At 48.4% G+C, this 20,873-nt stretch overlaps 1 protein-coding gene across 1 annotated transcript; it reads left to right on the top strand.

Moving 5' to 3' along the window:
• Positions 1 to 9,796: 9,796 nt before the first annotated feature.
• On the top strand, positions 9,797 to 20,107 carry Higd1c (HIG1 hypoxia inducible domain family member 1C). The gene is made up of 3 exons (XM_057758257.1): positions 9,797 to 9,887; positions 15,267 to 15,401; positions 20,043 to 20,107. Exons 1-3 carry the CDS (start codon positions 9,797 to 9,799, stop codon positions 20,105 to 20,107), a joined length of 291 nt encoding a protein of 96 aa, XP_057614240.1.
• Positions 20,108 to 20,873: the final 766 nt, after the last annotated feature.

Here is a 20,873-nt window from a genome sequence, read left to right as displayed (position 1 = left end):
GGGGAGTGTGCACAGTGAGCTGTTCACTCCTGCACAGAGGCAGAAGCAGGAATCCAGCAGCACCTGGCACAGGACGAGAAACGACCAGCTGCTGCCTGGCAGCGAACTCCCACAGCAATCTACTTGTATTATTTGCTAGAGGAAATAAAGCCAGGATCCCCCAAAACCATCATGTGAAATATAACATGGGACCATTTGCTCTGTGATTGGAAGGCAGAATCTGACACATGTCCGTGCGCTGGGAGCCAAGGGGGAGGGCAAAGGTGGCGGCAGCCTGCCCACTCCCCGCTGCAGAGAGCTGCAGACTAGGGCTCTGCAGGTACAGCATGGCTGCTGGGCTGGCCTCTCCTAGAGGGGTTATGTGAGAGAGGAGAGGAAAACAAAGCATCAGATGCCACCAGACCCAGGTGGAGAAACCCAGTGATTATGCAAAGCTTTCCTTGGGAATTTAAAGAGGACTCCATTTTAACAACTGATATTGAACAGCTGGGCAGGCCATGGGGCAGCAGACATTCAGTTTTTACCTACAGCAGGCGAGGAGAACCAGCTCATTAAACAGCCCCTTGGGATACAAACAAGTGTTGTCTCGCCAGTCTCTGACCCAAGCCAGCCTCTTAAGCCTGAAAATGCTCGCTCAGCTCCCTAGGAAACAGACTCAGGACCTGCCACGCTCACGCCGGTGTCCCACACGTCAGTTCCGGGAACAGTCTCGTTGAATTATTTCCTGGTTATCATTTTGAAGCCGCCCAGGTTGGCCTGAACCCCACTGCTTTTACTTTCCTGCGCCTGTGCAGGGCCCACAGCTGTTGAGGAGCTTGTGGAGGTCAGGGGACAGCACTCCAGAACTGGCTTTGTCCGGCCCCCTTGTGGGGCCCGGGATGCAGGTCATTTGGCTCGCACACATGCACCATTGCCAAGGCTCTCGCAGAACAATTTCACTTAACTGCTCCTGCACTCAGGTTATGAAGCTACCTACTCATCTACCATAAAATTGAACCTAAGCCACTTATCTCAGCATTTAGGGCCAACTGTCAAGAGATTCTTCAACACTTTACCCAGCTTTGTGGGTGCAGGGGTGAGGGGACCACTTGAACCTAAATCCAGTTGCTGTCTCTTACTGTCATTGTTTATTTTCAAGACAGAGTTTCTCTGTGTAGCCCTAGTTGTCCTTGAACTTGCTTTGTAGACCAGGCTGGCCTTGACCTCAGATCTGCCTGCTTACGCCTCCCGAGTGCTGGGATTAAAGGCCTGTGTGCCCTTGCTGGCTCTCAGGACCTTACATCTGCATTAGAGGAGGAGAGCAAGAGGAGACAAGAACAGACATAAACTCTAGGTGTATTAGCGCTGAGCCTGTGGCGGCTCCTGGCTCACTCTGGCCACAGCCGCACTCCTCAGGCACATCTGAGGAGCGGAATGATGCTGGCATTCCTACTAGAAAAAAGATATTTTTTTTTAAATGCAGTTTAGGAATCCAAACATGAGTTATGCACTACAGTGTTTTCTGAAGATTCAGGGTTTGGGTTTTGGTTCTTGTTTTTCTTTTTTTTTCGGTTTTTGATACAGGGTTTCTCTGTAGTTTTGGAGCCTGTCCTGGAACTAGCTCTTATAGACCAGGCTGGCCTCGAACTCAGAGATCTGCCTGCCTTTGCCTCCCAAGTGCTGGGATTAAAGGCGTGTGCCACCCGGCAAGATTCAGTTTTTTTTTTTTTTTAAATTAGTGGCGCACTTATTTTCTTAAATATGTTTTTTATCTTTTCAATGAAATATAGCAATTGTGAATACATGTGCTAGTATGGCATTCAACACACAAGATCTAGGGTATAATATGTAGTATCAGTGTTTTCAAAAAATATTCTTTGTGCACGAGTGTTTTGCCTGCACCTGTGCACCACGTGTATCCCCGGTGTCTGTGGGGGTCAGAAGAGGACATTGGACCCAGGGGAACTGGAGTCATGGATGGTTGTGAGCCTCCACATGGGTGCCGGGAAACAAACCGGGTCCTCTGCAAGTGCTCTCAGCCACTGAGCCATCTCTCCAGTCCCAATGACAGATTCTCCAAAACACAGATTGGGTGCTGTAACCCATCACTCGCGTACGGTTTAAGTGGGAGGAAATGTTGGAGAAATCAAGTTACTAATAAACTGGTGAGATGCCAGACATTGTCACATGCCTTTAATCCCAGCACGAGGGAAGCAGAGGCTAGCCTGGTCTACAGAGTGAGTCAGGACAGCCACGGCTGTCTAGAAGACCCTGTCTCAAAAAGATTAATAAATATGCTGATTGATAAACTTTATTTTTTCTGTGCTGCCTCTATCTTTTCATACTCTGGGGAAGATTTAGAGTACTCTAGACTCCTCACAAAATTCTAAAAATAAACATTTGGTAAGTGTTCACACCCAGCTGACAAGTACACAGGAAAAGGGAAGAATCACCCAAAATGGGAAAAGCTGGCTTCAACCCTTAGCTTTATGGAGAACATGGATAACCTTGAGAATCTGAGGGGTGGGAAACGTAGATCTTCCCTTTAAACAACAACAAGCAAGGGGCGGGAGAGATGGCTCAGCAGTCAAGAGCACTGGTTGCTCTTCCAGAGAAGGCAGGTTCAGTTCCCAGCTCCCACGTGGCGGCTCACAGCCATTTGTAGCTCCAGTTCCAGGGGCTCTTCTGCCCTCTGTTGGCCCCCATGGGAACTGCATGCACACCAAATACATGCAAGCAAAACAGCCTTACACAGGAAATTTAAAATTTCCTGCAGGGCAGAGAGGCTGCTTCCCAGCACCATGCTTGTCTAGTGTGCAAGAAGCCTGAATTCGACCCTCAGTGCCTAGAGAAAGATGTTCCTACGATAAACACCATTTCAGGATGAAAACACGGCCAAGCATTCGTGTAAGCATCATGTCATCGCCTCCCAATGGAAGGCATTAAATTCTGAAGTCCCCTTTCCTAAAGCTCCTTTGTCTTTTATCTTTCTCAGCTTGGAACTCTACCTGTAGCTGCTCAAGCCTTGGGGAACAACCCACCCTAGTGCTCCTCTCTCCCCAGCACAGGAGCCACTCCCTGTCTTTCTCAGCGCCCTGCTTTCCTGGCCTGTAACCATTCACATCTGCCGATCCAAACCAGGGCCTTTCTTTACCCCAGTCTATGATTTTTATCTGGTAACATGGCTTCTGTCACCGCCACTGGGGCTGAATCCACGATCTCATCTTAGAACTCCCTCCTTGCTTCCCGCCACTGTCTCTGTACCTACTGCTCTATGTGTGCCGACTGGCCTCCAGCTCGACCCTCCGCACATGGCCTGCACTACACCCTGTCTGAAATACCTCTGTGGAGACTCATGACTTTCACATCAGAGTTCAAAATCCTCTATTTAAAATGCAAAGCTTCCTGGGCGGTGGTGGTGCACGCCTATAATACCAGCTCTTGGGAGGCAGAGGCTGGTGAATTTCCAAGTTCAAGGCTACCGTGGTCTACAAAGTGAGGTTGAGGACAGCCAGGGCTACACAGACAAACCGTTTTGCAAAACCAAATAAATAAGAGTAAAGCTTGTGCCCGTGAGAAGGCTTGCTGCCAAAACCAGTTCCTACAAGTTCACCTCTAACCTACATACCTGTGTGTAATGGGTTCGAGAGAAGGCTCAGCACTTTAGAGCTCTCATTGCTCTTGCAGAGGACCAGGGTTCAATTCCTAGCACCTACATGGCAGCTCCCAACCATCCGAAACTCCGGTTCTGGGAAATCTGATGTGCTTTTCTGATTGCCATTGCTGCACAGACATTATACATTTAAAATTCTCACACACAAAAGATGAATAAATGTAATAGAAAGTCAATTAAAAATTAAATAAAATACAAAGTCAGGGCTAGGGATGTAGCTCAGCGGTAGAACACTTGTCTAGAACATGCAGGGCTCTAAGGTCCACAGTCGTACATAGTGCACAGGCAAAGAGGACACAGCAATGATGGTACACAAAGGCCCTGAATTCAGCTCTCAGCCCCCAAATAAAAACGTTGAGATAGAAAGGCAGGCTCCGACACTGTGGGGCTGGGGCACAGCTCTGACGCACACAGACCATTCCTTAGCTTCTGCTCCCATCGTGGCCTCACACACTGTCTTCCTACAAATCTGCATTCCCTGTCTGGGGTGCCACACCATCTCATCTGTTCTCTAACACTCCTAAAGACTCCGGAAGTCTTTCTGAAACCTCTGTGTGACACCTGGGGGCTGGGCCTCCCCGCAAGCCGCTGCACCTTCTCCGCTCACCTCCTCCCTCACTCCCATCCTCACTCACTTCCTTCTGTGTGTTAAAAACTTGTATTTATGTATTTGTTTCTGAGACAAGGTCTCCCTGTGTATCCCAGGCTGGCCTGAAATTTACTGTGTAGGCTAGGCAGGCTTTGAACTCAGAGATCCACCTGCCCCTGCCTCCCGAGCACAGGCATTAAAAGCCCGCGCCACCATGACTGGTCCTATTGGTGTGTCATATGTGAGGGTGTCCCCACGGAAGCAGCCAGCGCTGTTAGCTCACATCTGCATTAGAGGAGGAAATGGGGCGCCTCTCCACCCCACCCACACCCCCCGACTTTTTGCTTCTTTTGAGTCATGTTCTCACACCCTCGGGCCCAGACTGGCCGTGCTGAGTGCTAAGGTCACAGGCGTGTGCTGTCAGCTGACTCTGTGTCACTGGCTTCTTGATGATGGAGCCCTCGCCTTAAATGTCCCTATAGCAGTTGCTCGTCTTTGCCCTTTGTACAGATGACCCCAGCCCTTGCTCCCTGTTTCTTCTCAAGGGAAAGTTAAAAACCAGAGTCAGACTATCAGTGCTTAGAAACCTCAATTGCCATCACCTGCCACCAAGGACAAACTCAAGCTGCCCTGCATCATTACCCCTCAGCAATGACGTCTGCAGTCCTTTCACAGAGGGACAAAGAGTCCCAGAGTAGACTGGACAAGACACATCCCCTGTCCTGACCTAAGGATGAAGTCTCCTTCAGGGTCTGCAAGGCTGGCCTGGAGCCTGCCTTCCCCTCCACGCTCAATCCTCTCCTTCCTTCCCACAAAGCGGAGGCGCCTGCCCAGCCTCACTTCTCCCTCCAAACCTTCTCCCGTTTACGGTCACATTCGTACTGCTACAGCTTGTTGTGTTGTGTAAGTGTGTCAGAGTCTGTGTGCATGTGTATGTGCGCATGCACACGTCAGTGAGCGTGCCAGAGCGTGTGTGAGATGAGTGTGTTATTAGGGACTAAACCAAGCATTGTCAGATCTTTAAAGATGTTAAATTCTTTTTTCTTCTTTTTAAATCTCTATAGTCCATTATTAGAGCAAGATTCCTGATTGGCAGACAGTGATGTATTAGCTAAACAGATCTGTTTGGGGAATCAACCATTATCCATCTAGACAGATTTTGGTTATAGTTTTCCTTTTTCTTTTTTCTTTTCGAGGCAGGGTTTCATTGTGTAGCCCTGGTGTCTTGGAACTCACTCTATAGACCAGGCTTGCTGGAACTCAGAGATCTGCCTGCCTCTGCCTCCTGAGTGCCGGGATAAAAGGCGTGCGCCACTACTGCCTGGCTACATTTTTCCAATTGGTGGAATTGTTTCATTTATAATGTTTTACGCATCAAAAGGTGTGACTCCGGCCATGCTGTCCCCTAACCTCTGAGAAGTGTCCAGTTTTAGTTGGTTTTTACAGAATTAAACACTTATTAGGTTGTTTACCAAAATTCTCTTCACAATGTCATTGGACAGAGTTCGAGTTCATCATCAGGCAGCCATTATTACTGAAATTAATGGGTTAAGGTATAATAAATATCAAGATGCCTACATAACATTAGATTATCTATTAATTTTGTTTAATTACAAATGAAAAAATAGTAACGTCATAGTGGAGAAGCTGGCAGACTTTAACCAACATGGTCGAAGCATCGTGTGGCAGAAGACACAGCCCACACTGCCACCAGCAGTCTGAGTAGTTCCCCTATACTTTGGGAACCTCCACTAAGGCAAAACCAGGTCATTAAGTTTGCCCCAAAAGAATTCAATGAAAAGCCAGGATAGAGCAGAGCTGGGTTTGTTAGCGATTGCTAACAGATTTACACCTGGAAGTTGAGAGAAGCGCGGGGAAGAATTAAGTCACACCTGGGTGTGAGGGAGAGGCGGGGGCTCCTCCGCGAAGTCCCAGGATCGCATCCTACTGTAGCCGCGCAGGTACTTCCGGTGGGTCCTGGAGTTGCCGCTCAAGTGTTCCCGAGGAACTTAAGTGAGAATACAAGGTGTTTATTGTAAACAAAACTTCTGAAGTTTTGTTTGTAATTCCCAGAAGATACCTGGTTTGCACCTGGGAAAAGGGCAAGGCCACGCTCAAAGGTCCTCCATGATCGGTTACACGTGCGTCACTGACATTTAACTCTCTCACTTGAAACCGCCTCTGTATAAATAGTGTCTCTGTGTGGACCAGCCTCCTAGCAAGCTTTAAGTCCTGGGCCTCTGAATTCTCAGCAGGCAAGAGACTTTGGCTCCGGGGTGAGGTCCCTTTCTCTTTTCCTGTCTTTCTACCCTGTTTCAGCACCAGCAGAGGAGAGAAACACTCCTCTACTTCAAGTTACACGGTCACAGACACTAGCTTGAAATTGGCCTATTTACACCATAGAGGTTGGCAGATGTTATGTTACAGGTTAGCCCCCACCGCCACCCCCAGCAGGGCAGTGAACAGCCAAGAGCACAGCCCTGGGTGGGATGGTTTTCAGGTGGTGTCTCTTGGCATCACACAACACAGCACAGGCAGTCTGCCTTAAATGCTTGATCTTAGCCTGAGGAGAAAACAGGGCAACTATGCTTGAATCCTACAAAATAACCAGCTTGGAGGCTGGGATGGTTGCATGCCCTAGGCCATGCTTTGCTTCACAGAATTGTGAAGAGGAAAAGCCTACACTGGAAAAATATCAGGGTCATGAAAGTTAAAGTCAGCTAAGGCATTCTGTCTGTCATGAGGACATGACAAGCCACATGACTGGATCCTAGAGAAAACTCCACGTGGGCTGGTACAACCAGTGAGGTGCTTGCTGCCAAGCCTGGTGGTCTGAGTTCGAGTCCTGGGATCCCCATGGTGGAAGTGGCCCCAGTTCCCACAGGTTGTCCTCGATCCTCTATAGATGTGCTCCTTTGCCCCGAAGGACAGAGAAATGCAATAAAAAGTGCAAGCCGTTTGTTTTGTTTTCTGAGACAGGTCTTTCTGTGTAACAGCCCTAGCGGTCCTGGAACTAGTTCTTGTAGACCAGGCTGGCCTTGAACTCAGAGATCTGCCTGCCTCTGCCTCCCAAGTGCTGGGTCTAAAGGTGTGCGCCACCACCCAGCCACCCTTCTTTTCTTTTTTCTTTTATTTTCTTTTTTTTTTTTTAGACAGGTGACAAAATGTGAGTTTCTTCTATTGCAAGAGAATGCCCCAAATGCACCCAAAAAGCATAGCGAGGGGAAACAGTCTGCAACTTACCAGAGGAGAGGAAGAGAGAGCGAGGGAACCCATGCCAGAGTTCCGGTTAAAAGGCAAAGGCGTAAGGGGAAAAAAAAAAAAACCCGTGAACTCTACTTGGTCGAAGGCCTTCATGCTGAGATGGGTGGAACTGGAGCTGAAAGATGCAGGTGCAGGCAGGATGGGGAGATCTCTGCAGACTCGAGAGTGTCACGGCACAACAGAAGCCAGGACAGGCTGCACGCTCACGGCCTAGGGCGCATCTTCTGGCCAGCAGTCAGTGCCTTCCCTGCTTCCCACCCTGCCTCTGGATTGGCCGAGAGGCAGCCGTCCTTTTTAAAGGCTGTTGGTGGACTTGAGTACCTGCGCAGGCTGCAGGTGGGGCGTCTCCTGCAGGTGCCTCTACTGAAACAAAGGGGCTTCTAGAACCCTTGAAGTCAGGATAATTGGCTTCCTCCTCATCTGCTGTCCATCTGATTTTTGGTTATCGGAAGACATTACTTTGCTCCTATCATTCATGTTTCCATGAGGTGCTGTTTTATTTTGTGCTTGGCATTGGATCTAGGGCTTCACGCATGCGAGGCAAGCGCTCCTCGGCTGAGCTGCAAGCCCCACCTGTTCTGCACTAGGTGCTCTTTTTTTCTTATCTGCTGTGTCCTTCCATCCAGCCCAGGTCAGAACTGTGCCAGATTCCTAAACTAGAAATTGGATCTTGGCTTTGGATGGCATTTCCCTGATGGTACCCCACACTTTCCTTCCCTTCAGTCCTGGGCAGGGATATCTAAGAGTCACAGTCATAGAGGCCCCAGGAGCCCCTTGAACAGTCAGACTTTCTTCTAGCCGGGTGTGGAGGCACACAACTTTAATCCCAGCACTCAGGAGGCAGAAGCAGTTGGATCCCTGAGTTCAAGTCCAGCCTGGGCTACAGAGCGAGTTCTAGGGCAGCCAGGACTATCTATACCATTAGACCCTGTCTGAAAAAGCAAATGAAACCTAGAATCTTCCAAAGCCTGACATTCGTGGCAGCTGCTGCTGCTTCTGGGTCTTCAGCAGGAGGGTGGGAGACCTCAGCCAATGCCAGCTGGCCACTCCCTCAGGGTTGTCTGTTTTCCTGTGATCACCAATTAGCTGGAAATCGCAGGGATGTGTGGCAGCCTTACCCCTGTGCTGCTCAGGCGCTGCAGGAGTCAGCAAGCAGTGCGGCTGGGCTCCAGCACGTGCAGGTATGGTGCCTCTCGCTGTCTTTGATTTTCTATTGAAATTTCATCTATAAAGTGGAGCTACTGTGTTTGAATACCATGCGCTGTGTGTGTGTTCACATGTAAAGGTGGGCTGTGCATGTACCAGGCTGGAATACCATGTGTTGCGTGTGTGCTCACATGTATAGGTGGGCTGTGCACACACCAGACTGGAATACCATGCACTGCGTGTGTGTTCACATGTAAATGTGGCCTGTGCACACACCAGGCTGGAATACCATGTGCTGTGTGTGTGTTCACATGTAAAGGTGGGCTGCGCACACACCAGGCTGGAATACCATGTGCTGTGTGTGTTCACATGTAAAGGTGGGCTGCGCACACACCAGGCTGGAATACCATGCGCTGCGTGTGTGTTCACATGTAAACGTGGGCTGTGCACACACCAGGCTGGAATACCATGTGCTGCGTGTGTTCACATGTAAATGTGGCCTGTGCACACACCAGGCTGGAATACCATGCACTGCGTGTGTTCACATGTAAAGGTGGGCTGCGCACACACCAGGCTGGACCACTCAGTCTATTGCGATTCCGTTGTCTCTGAGTCTTCATTAACCCCTGGCAGATGAGGACAATCACTTCTTGCTGTCTGGTCTGGCGCTAGGGGTGCTCAGTAGATATCTGAGCATTTGTCTGCATACTGTGCATCATGCAGAGAGGTAGCCCTATCAGCTGAAGCCCAGAAGACTTTTACCCCCATCTCCTGTACATCAGAAGTCTAGTTTCGCCTGTGCTGGTGACGTCATTGTAAGAGAAAACCTGTGGTCTTGGTATCTGGGGAGAAGTCCTGAGGTCCCTGGTGACTTCAAATGTCATACTGGGAAAGGGGACTGGATGGGGACTGAGGTGTTGTACTCAAGGACTCTGCCCACCAGGTTGTCTCTCCACATTTATTGCAATACCCCTGCCCCTCCCCCCCACCGTTTGGGATTCAGTTGCGGTGAAAAGTAAGATGGAGGGAGGGACAGCTGGCTATTTCCGGTGAGCAGACAGGCTCTGAGCAGCGTAGCAGCAGAAAACAGGTTCTTGGGATGATGACAGCAACCATACAGGTCCCTTTTGTCCCTAGAGAGAAGTATGTCTTCAGATGAGTGGTCAGCAGCTGAGGATGAAAGCCAGCTGTCCCGTCTCCTAAGGAAATCGAGGGACTCCCCGTTCGTCCCTGTGGGTAAGTACCTGCTGTGAGGGTCCTTGGAAAACCACGATGAGAAGAAGCTCATCCTCTCTGGGGTGACTCTGCCCGTGTGCGTGCATTCTGATTCTCCGAAGCTTGCCCCTCAGAGCAGCATGGGTTGAGCTTGGGGGATACTTTCTAGTTCACACGCCAGTGGATCTTAGCTAACCTTTTATTGAGTTTTACACACTTCATCACAGGCCTACCTAAAGTTTTTATTTGTGTGTGTGTGTGGGGGGGGCTGTCACACACATGCCACAGCAAGCATGTCAAAGGACAACTTTTGGGGACTGGTTCTCTTCTTCCGCTATATGGGCTCCAGGGGTCAAACCTGGAACATCAGGCTTGGCAGCAAGCACCTTGGCCTGCTGGACCATCTCGTCAGCCCCTTTGAGGTCTATCTAAGATTATTAGTTCACACCGACTCGAACAGAACTCCCTGAATAGACCCACGTTTCTGACTGAGGACCGGAGCAGTTTAGCATCCTGAGGGTCGGCTAGAACCGCCTGTCTCCGTTCTGCGCATCACTTGGAAGTCTTGGCATCTGCTGTTACAGGTTTTCCCTGCATCACTGTCAAGTATGATTGAGAACTTTACTCCTAGGGGGCTGAGATGCAGCTCATTTGGTGGAGTTGGCCTAGCTTGTGCACAGCACTAAGTTCAAGTCTTACGGATGAGTGCAGGTTGGCAGATCACTCTCTAAGTCCATCATTCAGGAAGATCTGAAGTCCAAGGTCAACATCACTACAGACCAAGACCGGCGTGAGCCACGAAAGACCCTGCCTCAAAAGAGGGAGACGACAGAAGGAAAAACAAGCCCCTTAGATCCTGGTAATGGCAGATTAACTTCCGTGTCTGTTACACATTAAGGCAGTGTTCTGCGGGAACAGTGTCTCTAATGTACAAAGATGAAAGCTCCCGGCCAAACTCAATTACCTGCAGACCACAGACACTGGAAACAGACCGGTGCTGACTTAGATCTCCCAAAGGGACAGAACCTTTTAGTGAGGACAGAACCAGGCTTGATCAAGGGAAGAGTCAGGTTTTAGCTAGGAAACAAATAAGGATAAAGTTTGTATGTCTTGTTGAAGTTTCATTTAGCTTTTGTAATTTTAACAATAGTTACAGGATATTTTGCCACAGGATGGACTGTGTCATACAGATAATTTACAAAATACTTCTATTGATTATCTGAAATCACTTCCATCAAATATGATTTATTGGGATGGGACCCAGAACTAGAGTGCTTGCCTCAAACATGTAAGCCCTGGGTTCCAATTTGAAACACTGTGAGATAAATTAAAATAAATTTCTGGTTCTTCTTATTTTTTGAGACAGAACTTCCCTACGTAACCTTGGCTGACCTGGAACTCCCTATGTATACCAGGCTAGACTCGAACTCCCAGAGATCTCTTCTTATAACAGTTTGTATGTGTACAGTATCTCTTCTGCTCAGCGTAGCACAAATAATAAAAACCCAGAGATAGATATTAGGGTTCAACCTGAAGATCAGAAAAGCAAAGCAGCCAGGCACTGACTCTTACCACTACCTCGGACTGAAAGTGGGCGATCCTGCCTCCAGAAATTGAGATTGAGAGCTGTCTCCTCCCGTCTTGTATTCCTCTCTAGTGCTGATTACAGGTGTGCACCACCACTGGCCTCTATGGCTGACTAGTGTGGCTGCTGGGATTAAAGGTGTGCACCACCACCACCCGGCCTCTATGGCTGACTAGTGTGGCTGCTGAGATTAAAGGTGTGTGCCACCACTGCCTGGCCTGTATGGCTAACTAGTACGGCTGCTTTGACCTTCATGCAAACTTTATTTATAAAAACACAATATACCACTATAGTTCAGGCAATTTAGAGCCTTTAGTTTTTCCTCAGATTGATTCAATCATGAGTATTTTTATGTAATATTCTGTACTTTTGCTATTTTCTTGGAATATATTCCAAAAGTGAAATTTCTACATTTGGAGGGATGAGCAGTTTACGATCATTGTAATTTTTTAGAGCTGGGTGGTGGTGGCATGTCTTTAGTCCCAGCACTCAGGAGGCAGAGGGAGGAGAATCTCTGTGAGTTCAAGGACTGCCTGGTCTACAAGAGCTAGTTCCAGGACATCTAGGACTGTTACACAGAGAAACCCTGTCTCTAAAAACCAAAAAAAGAAAAAAAGAAAGAAAGATCATCTATCTGCTTGCTTTTGCCTGGGATTAAAGGCATGTGCCACCACCACCACCCAGGGAGTTAAAAAATTCTATGTATGTATGTGCCTGTGTATGTGAATATGTATGTATATGTCTATGTGTGTGTGTGTGCGTGTGCATGCACCCACATGTGACCTGCAGGTGCAGGAGACCAGGGGAGGTGTCAGATGCCCTGGAACTGAAATTTCAGGCAGTCCTGAGCTGCCTGACATGGGCTACATGAGCCAGACTCTGGTCGTCTGGAGAGCAACAAGTGTTTTTAACTGCCAAGCCATCCATCTCTCCACCCTCCTTAAATCTTAATATAAGTGTGTGTGTGTGTGTTTGCGCGCACATGTGTGTGTGTGTGTGTGTGTGTGTGTGTGTGTGTGTGTGTGAGAGAGAGAGAGAGAGAGAGAGAGAGAGAGAGAGAGAGAGAGAGAGAGAGAGCGAGCTGCCGGGTCCCATCAGCAGTCCGCGAGCTACCAAACCATTCTCACTGGCCCTGTCATCACTGTCTTATTGGCTTGCCTTTTGCTGTTTACACATCTTGTACTTTAATCATTTCTCTCAGCTCATTCACTAACGAGTCTATAAAACACACAGCATTGTGATGTTTTACCCTGGTTCTTTCTTCATGCTACCAAGGAGACCGTGAAGGCTACGGATGTCACCTGTCCCTAGGATCTCCTGTGCCAACATAATTAACCAGAACTTCTTATCCCCATAAGAATTAGCTGCATTCTATAAACCATGAACAAACACACAGACCCTATAGTTTAAGAGGGGAAATCCATTTATAGACATCATAAAGAAAATACTTAGGTATGAACTTAACACGTGCATGCTGACGGTTGCAAACTTCCAATGAAATAAATCACAAATGGCCTGAATAAACAGACTACCTACTGTGTTCATGAATTAGTATTGGTTATATATTGTAATATAGCAATGAGGTCAGGTCTCCCCAAACAGAGGTTTAATGTCATTCCCATTACAATCCCAACAAGGTTTTTGTGACCGCAGCGCTTGCCTTGTAAGCATGTAGACCTGAGTCTGACCTCTAGAACCTACACAAAAAGGCCAGGAGCATGGAGACTGCTCACTTGGATCCCAGCACTGGGGAGGTAGAGCCAGCAGATCTGTAGGACTCCATAGCCAGCCAGGCTGGCCTACATGGTGAGTTTCAGACCAGGGTGAACAGCACAGGAGGAACGACACCCTTGGGCTGTCTGCTGACCGCTATATGTTGTGTACACAGGTGCATGTATACATACGCACATACACAGACTCACAAAAGACAAGCTTAGAGCCTAAACAGCTAAAACAGCGTTTATCTTTCAGTGCTTGAGACCAGTCTAGAGGCCTTGCTCACCAAAGGGAAATATTCTAACACCAAGACTTTGGGCTTTTTGTTTTTTTGAGGTAGTCTCCATGTCTCACTTAGGCTGGCCTCTAACTCCTTGATCCTCCTGCTTCAACCTCCCAAGAGCCTGCACTACATGTGTGCACAGCGTGTTCTGTTCTGGGGTTTGTTTGTTTAAGATAAAGTAGAAGGAAGCATTCTGCCTCCTGGCTCGGATGATCCAGACACTGCAGCTGCTGATGGAGAAATACATAAATCAGTAGGGTAACCAAAGAACCCCAAAGTAGAACAGCACTATGTTTTTAAAAACATTTTTACTTAAACTTTTTTTAGATTTATTTTTTAAATTTTTTATGTGTATGGGTGTTTCCATAGGTATGTACATTTCTATGCCACGTGTGTCTGGTGCCCCCGGAAGCCAGAAGAGATTTACAGTTTGCCTGCCTTGGATTCCCTTTAAACGCTAATAAAATTGCTCTTGAGCTTAAAGAAAAAAAAATGAAAGAAAGGAAGAAAGGAAGAAGGAAGGAAGGAAAAGGAAGGAAGGAAGGAAGGAAGGGAGGGAGGGAGGGAGGGAGGGAGGGAGGGAAGGGAGGGAGGGAAAGGAAGAAAGAGCAAGCTAATATGAGATGTGAGGTGGAGAACAGACTGGCTAGCCTGGGATTTGCAGTGTATTAGCAAGAGGAAATACAAAAACAGATTCCCAAATACACCCAAATTCAATCCTTCAATCTCTCTTCCTCTCTCTCTAAATAAATTCTTAAAAACTATATTTTTTAGTATGTTTATTGTTCAGTAAAATTTCCACTGCTGTGATAAAACACCATGTCTAGAGGCTGGAGAGATGGCTCAGCAGTTAAGAGCACTGGCTGCCTTTCCAAGGGACTCAGGTTCAATTCCCAGCACCTACGTGATAGCTCACAACCATCTATAACTGCAGTCCTAGGGCATCCATTGTCATTTTCTGGCTTCTGTGGGCACTGAACACATGTGGTACATAAACATATACATATAAAATAAAACATCATGACCAAAACCAACACAGCGACAAAAACGGTTTATTTGGTTCATCTCATCTTGCAGCCTGCTATGGAGGAAAGCCGAGGCAGGGACTGGAGGCGGGGGACAATCCCATGAAGTCTTCCTGCCTGCTGGCTTGATCTGCTTTACTTTCTCAGCCTGCTTTCTTAGACCTACGGGTGCCCTGATGGAGGCATCTTCTTAATAGTGATTCCTCTTCCCAGACGACTCCATCTTGCATCTAGATGACAAAAACCTAGCCAGTACACAGGGTTTCATGTAGCCCAGGCTAGCCTTAAACTCCCTGTACAGCGGCATCCTGGTTACAGACATGGACTGCCACACCAACTTTAAGCCATGCTTGGGACAATTTTAGGCTTCAAGCCATGCTAGGCAGGTCCTTTGCTATAGCTCTTTTGAATGTCCTCTTTGGTAAAGGTTGAGCATTTGAAATCCAAAATCTCAATATACTTCAAAATCCGAGTCACCGTGATGCCTTGAGGGGAAGGTCCCACACCTGCTGTCACGTGAGGAGTCACGATCAAAGCATAGGTACTCTGCAGATCTAGGAAACACCTACAGTCCAAGTGAATGGGTGTGTGAGGCATACACAGGTTTGCTTCTGAGACCTAGGTCCATCACAATGCAGATATTTCAAAATCTACACCACCCACAAGGCCTGGCTTCTGGCCCCGAGCGTGTTAGGCGAGGGACAATCAGCCTGCAGTTTGACTGCCCATCTTCCGGGTAGCTGCCCTGTACACTTGCCTCCTGTTTAGCCACTCATGGTTTAAATTCACAGGGGTGGCAGGATTTGTGGCTGTGCTGTCCTACGGTCTCTACAAATTGAAGTCCAGAAGAGATGAGAAGCTGTCCCTTCGTCTCATCCACCTGCGAGTCGCTGCTCAAGGCTGCGCTGTGGGAGCCGTGACCCTAGGTAAGGTTTCTCGGGGCCAGCTGTCCTCCACAGGTGTGCGCAGGTGTGTGTTTCTGTGTGTATGTGTGCACTTTTGTTTTCCTTATTCTGTTTATTCTTGGTAGAAGATAAATATTGGCTTGAGACAGTATGAGGCTGCAGATAAAAAGATTCGCCTTGGGCACTGGAGAGATGAAGCAGTTAAGAGCACTGGCTGTTTCTCAGAGGACTCAGGTGCAGTTCCCAGCACCCACACGGTAGCTCAGAACCACTTGTAACTCCAGTTCTGAGATCTGAGAGTTCTGGAATCTTCTTCTGGCTTCTTGAGCATCAGGCATACATGGTGTGCACTCCCATACTTTCAGGTCTCATACACATAAAAATAAATCTTTAAGAAAACAGGCTAATAGGGGTGAGACTTCTTAATGCTTACTATTTTCACCTGATAAGACCTTAAGGAAGGGGTGTGTATTTTGTTGTTGTTGTTGTTTTTCAATACAAGATTTCTCTGTAGCTTTAGAGTCTGTCCTGGAACTAGCTCTTGTAGAGCAAGCTGGCCTTTAACTCATAGAGATCCACCTGCCTCTGCCTCCTGGGTGCTGGGATTAAAGGCGTGTGCCAACACAGCCTAGCTTCTTTTTTAGCTTTTTGAGACAGGGATTTTCTGTGTAACAGCCTATGGCAGCATTTCTCAACCTTCTAACACAGTTCCTCATGCTGTGGTGACCTCCAACCATAAAATTATTTTCATTGCTACTTCATAACTGTGATTTTGCTACTTTTATGAATTGTAATGTAAATGATATCTGCTACGTGACCCCCCAGGGGGCCGCGACTCACAGGCTGAGAACCACTGCTCTAGGGGCTGATGCTAGCACTGCCCCCTACTCCACCCAGCTCCGCTCACAGCAGTGACTGCATCCCCAGCTACGTGACCAGCTGATGTTGTCATTCAGCACTTTGCTTAGGAGGAGCCACTGCAGAGGCCACAGATCTAAACATTTTTACTTCCATCCAGGTCTGAAGTTTTACCCACTGAACAATGTACTTACAAGAAAAGATAGGACCATGTCTTAGGGTTTCTATTGCTGTGACGAAACACCATGGCCAAAGGGCAAGCTAGGGACTAAAGGGTTCATCTGGCTTACACTTCCACATTGCAGTCCATCACTGAAGAAAATCAGGGCAGGACTCAAGCTGGGCTGGAACCCGGAGGCAGAGCTGATGCAGAGGCCATGGAGGGGTGCTGCTTACTGGCTTGTTCCTCATGGCTTGCTCAGCCTGCTTCCTATAGAACCCAACACCTCAGCCCAGGGATGGCACCACCCACCATGGGCTGGGCCCTCCCCCATCAACCACTAAGAAAGCGATGCTTGCCTGCAGCCTGATCTTAAAGAGGCTTTTTTTTTCTATTGACACTCCCTCCTGTCAGATGACTTTAGCTTGTGTCACGCTGACATAAAACTGTGTAGCACAGACCACTTTGGGTGGCGGTGAGCTCATTGTGTAGCCTGGATGACCTTCAGTGCAGGTGGGCTTCCTGACACTGGCTCACAAGGACTGGGATTTCAGCCGTGCACCACCATACCTGGCATGCATTTCTGAGGTTTGTTTCTTTGAGACAGAACATCTCTAGGTAGTTGAAGGTGGACCCCAAAATTGCTATTTAGTCAGGCCAGACTCAGAATAACAACCCTCATGATAGTATAGGCAAGAATAATTTAGAATGTTCAAACATGAGCTAGCTAGAATACACAGGACAGAAGATTCCTACAGTGGCTCTGGTTGGCTGTTTTCCTATGGGCCTTATGTATTGGCTCCTTTTTCTATGGACATTATAAATCTCCTATGGCCCTATGGAGCGTATTCACTGCATAGGTAGTACCAAGAGCCTTTAATTACTTTGCTTTGGGGTCCTACACTATATCCCAGGCTAGTACTTAGGAAGTACCCCAGGCTATCTAGAGCTTGAGATGTTCCTGCTTCAGGCCTCCTGGTACAGGGATTACGTATGTGCTCCTGGCTCAGTAGATGATGCTTACATGACCTGTTCAATGGTGAACTTTCTAACATGGCAGTAGGACCTGTCAGTTCAACTGCACCAGAGTTCTGGAGGCAAGACATTTCACCCAAGCAATCGTAACAAAATTTCCAATGAAGCCTGGTAGAACCCCGTGAGGACCCTAAAGTTCTCACCACTGGAGGAGAGTAGCAAGACGGCTTCAGAGTACGCTAACTTTACACAGTACAGCTTAGAGGGGCACATTAAAAGACATTTACTCAGCACCATCATCAGACTGCAGGGGGCCCAGGCCAGGCCTTGAGGATAATGCCTGCCTTTGCAGCAGCAAGGCCAGCTCAGAGTCACTTGCGGGGGGGGGGGGGGGGGGGTGTCCCTGCCACTTTCCCACTCTCCTCTCCCGCCATGCTTTGTTTCCTGCAGTGAGAACCTCTGGCCACAGCTGCAGCTGCTTCTCCTGCTGTGAGAGCCACTGGTCACTGTGGCTTCCATACCACAGGGCCAGTTTCTGCTTCAGTCTCCTCTCTTCGTGGGTCCCAAACCTGAAGATCTGTTGTAATTGTAGCTCCCCGCCTCCAAACCTGTCCTCACTGTTATCAGACCATCCACCAAAGTCACGCGGCCAAGGTTGTCACCACCCACAAACTCCTCTTCAATGGCAACAGCTTCTGTTTCCAGAGCTGCCTTGGCCCATCACAGGCGTGCACGAAAGCGAAGCTCCGCTCCTGGCCGCCTCCTGAGTCAGTCATTCTCATCTCTTCACAATGCTCTCTCGGGTGTCAGTCAGTCTTCATGTCTTCAGTGTCACCAACAAAGCTCTTTGTCACGGTTCAGTGGGCACTTGGTCTCTGCGAACTTGAGAGGACCCTTTGATCCACCACCCTTCTGTCCACCCTGTGTGTCCTTACATCCGTGGTGGCATCCAGCTACTTCACGTGGCATCAGTGACAAACACGAAGCCTCGGAGTGCTTACTGTTTGGTCCTCTTATTACCAAGTGTCACAGTACAGATATGAGGAGCCTCCAAAGGTCCGTGGCTTGGTTGCCCTCATAGGCTTTCAGGAAGCGACAGCTAGTGTGTTTCCCCAGGAAAATCTAATCTGCTAATGTATGGGGACACTTCTTTTTTTTTTTTTTTTTTTGGTTTTTCGAGACAGGGTTTCTCTGTAGCTTTGGTGCCTGTCCCGGAACTAGCTCTTGTAGACCAGGCTGGCCTCGAACTCCCAGAGATCCGCCTGCCTCTGCCTCCCGAGTGCTGGGATTAAAGGCGTGCGCCACCACCGCCCGGCTATGGGGACACTTCTTGTTTGTCCTGTTGGGAGCGGAAGGCAGGGGCAGAAGGAAGGGCTGCTGCCAGGCGGGCTGCAGTGTACAGGGCATCCAGAGCAGACAATCTAGCCTCGGCTGGCAGCAGCACTGAGCCTACGAAACTGCCATCGAGGCAGCCAGCCGGAGTGATTGTCCTGACTCCAAGTCCACCCACCCCCTTGACCTGCTAAGCACAGGCAGATATTGAACATGTGACTGGTTAATTCAGATGCCTGAATCTGATCAAACATCTGATCAAAGCGTTTCCCAAGATGTGCTTTGTTTTGTTCCTCTGTGAGACAGGACTTTATGTACCTTAGGCTGGCCTCCAACCACTGTGCAGCCAAAGACGACACTGACTACTCTTGCCTCTGCTTACCAAGCGCTAGGACTGCTGGCATGTGTCACCCAGCCAGGCACAGTGGCGCACACCTTTAACCCCGACACTCAGGAGGCAGAGGCAGGAGGATCTCTGTAGTTCAGGGTCAGCCTGCTCTATATATTGGGTTCCAGGACAGCATGGAAAAACCATCTCAAAAAACAACAAAAATGTAAACTTGGGAATCATGTGACAGTCTGAGTTCATAACAATATTGGTTTCTAAATTTTTTTTTTTTTTTTTTTTTTTTTGGTTTTTCGAGACAGGGTTTCTCTGTGGTTTTGGAGCCTGTCCTGGAACTAACTCCTGTAGACCAGGCTGGTCTCGAACTCACAGAGATCCGCCTGCCTCTGCCTCCCAAGTGCTGGGATTAAAGGCGTGCACCACCACCACCCGGCTTGGTTTCTAAATTTTAAAAAATTACAGAATTGCATCTTTATGAGTTTGTGTCACAAGAGTATGCACACCTGTGTCAATATGTCTGTGTGTGTGCTCATGCACACCTATGTCAATATGTCTGCGTGTGTGCACACATGCACACCTGTGTCAATATGTCTGCGTGTGTGCACACATGCACACCTGTGTCAATATGTCTGTGTGTGTACATGCACACCTGTGTCAATATGTCTGTGTGTGTACATGCACACCTGTGTCAATATGTCTGTGTGTGTGCACATGCACACCTGTGTCAATATGTCCATGTGTGTGCATGCACACCTGTGTCAATATGTCCGCATATGTGCGCATGCACACAGGTGGCAATATGTCCGTGTGTGTGCGCACCTGTGTCAATATGTCTGTGTATGCACATGCACACCTGTGTCAATATGCCCATGTATGTGTGCGTGCACACCTGTGTCAATAGCAAGTGTGCTGGTTTCAGAGAAGCATGTGGGAAAGCATCAGCGGCTGCGTCTCATGGACACTACTGATGTGCAATGTTTTTCTGTTCCAGGTGTTCTCTATTCTATGTATAAGGACTACATCAGACCTCGCTTCTTCGATGTACCAAAAAAATAAAGCCAGAAGCTGAAAGCAAGGAGAACAAGACCCTTCTGAGTGTGGGTCCTTAGAAAAGGAGTCTGACTGTGTGTGGATCCCACTGCAGACTCCTCAGAAAGTCTGTGCTGATGTCTTGGTGTGCTACAGTCATTCTAAAGCCATGGCTGTCTTCTGAGAATTGCCCTGCTGATGTCCCTTTTCTCACTCAATCCCCCTTGCAGTAATAACAGGTGCAGCTCAGGACCTTGCATGTGCAGGCAGCAGTTGTACCTGCATCAACAGCGCACTGACAGACTTCTAACCAGGAGCTTAGCAAAAACGTAGTAGTGGGTTTGTTAGGAAAGGGTTGTCAGGGAGGCAAGATGGCGCAGGGAGTGAAGGGGCTTGCTGCCAAGCCTGACAACCTCAGTTTGATCCCTGAAGCCCAGAAAGTGGAAGAGAGAATGAACTCCGGAAGTTATCCTCTGACCCCACGTGTGTGTCCACAAACAAATGAGGAGCTGTAGGAATGGAGTGGGCAGGGTTCGGTGCCTAACACACATGGCAGCTCATAGCCACCTACACCAGGGAGGCAGACAGCGTGCGCGCGCTCACACGCAGGCAAGTGCTCATAAATACACAGAAGAACAAATCAATATTTAGAGCGGGGATGGCAGCCTATAATCTCAGAAGCCATCGGCAAGAGGATCACAAGATCCAGTCTGGTCTGGGTTATCTACTATAAAAACCTTTCTCAAAAACAAAAACAACATTGGGGGGTGGGCAGCATTTTACTGTGCAGCAG

Source organism: Chionomys nivalis, chromosome 25, assembly GCF_950005125.1.
Source record: "Chionomys nivalis chromosome 25, mChiNiv1.1, whole genome shotgun sequence".
NCBI classification, from domain to species: domain Eukaryota; kingdom Metazoa; phylum Chordata; class Mammalia; order Rodentia; family Cricetidae; genus Chionomys; species Chionomys nivalis.
Note: the sequence above shows the minus strand (reverse complement) of the source record. Positions and strands in the feature narration are given on the sequence as shown.

What these genes read in the sequence shown, in the direction of transcription:
- Higd1c (XM_057758257.1), top strand. Translation starts at nt 9,797, where the DNA reads ATGTCTTCAGATGAGTGGTCAGCAGCTGAGGATGAAAGCCAGCTGTCC. An exon ending in CTCCCCGTTCGTCCCTGTGG is followed by an intron (nt 9,888 to 15,266) that starts GTAAGTACCTGC and finishes TTAAATTCACAG; the next exon opens with GGGTGGCAGGATTTGTGGCT. An exon ending in TGTGGGAGCCGTGACCCTAG is followed by an intron (nt 15,402 to 20,042) that starts GTAAGGTTTCTC and finishes TTTCTGTTCCAG; the next exon opens with GTGTTCTCTATTCTATGTAT.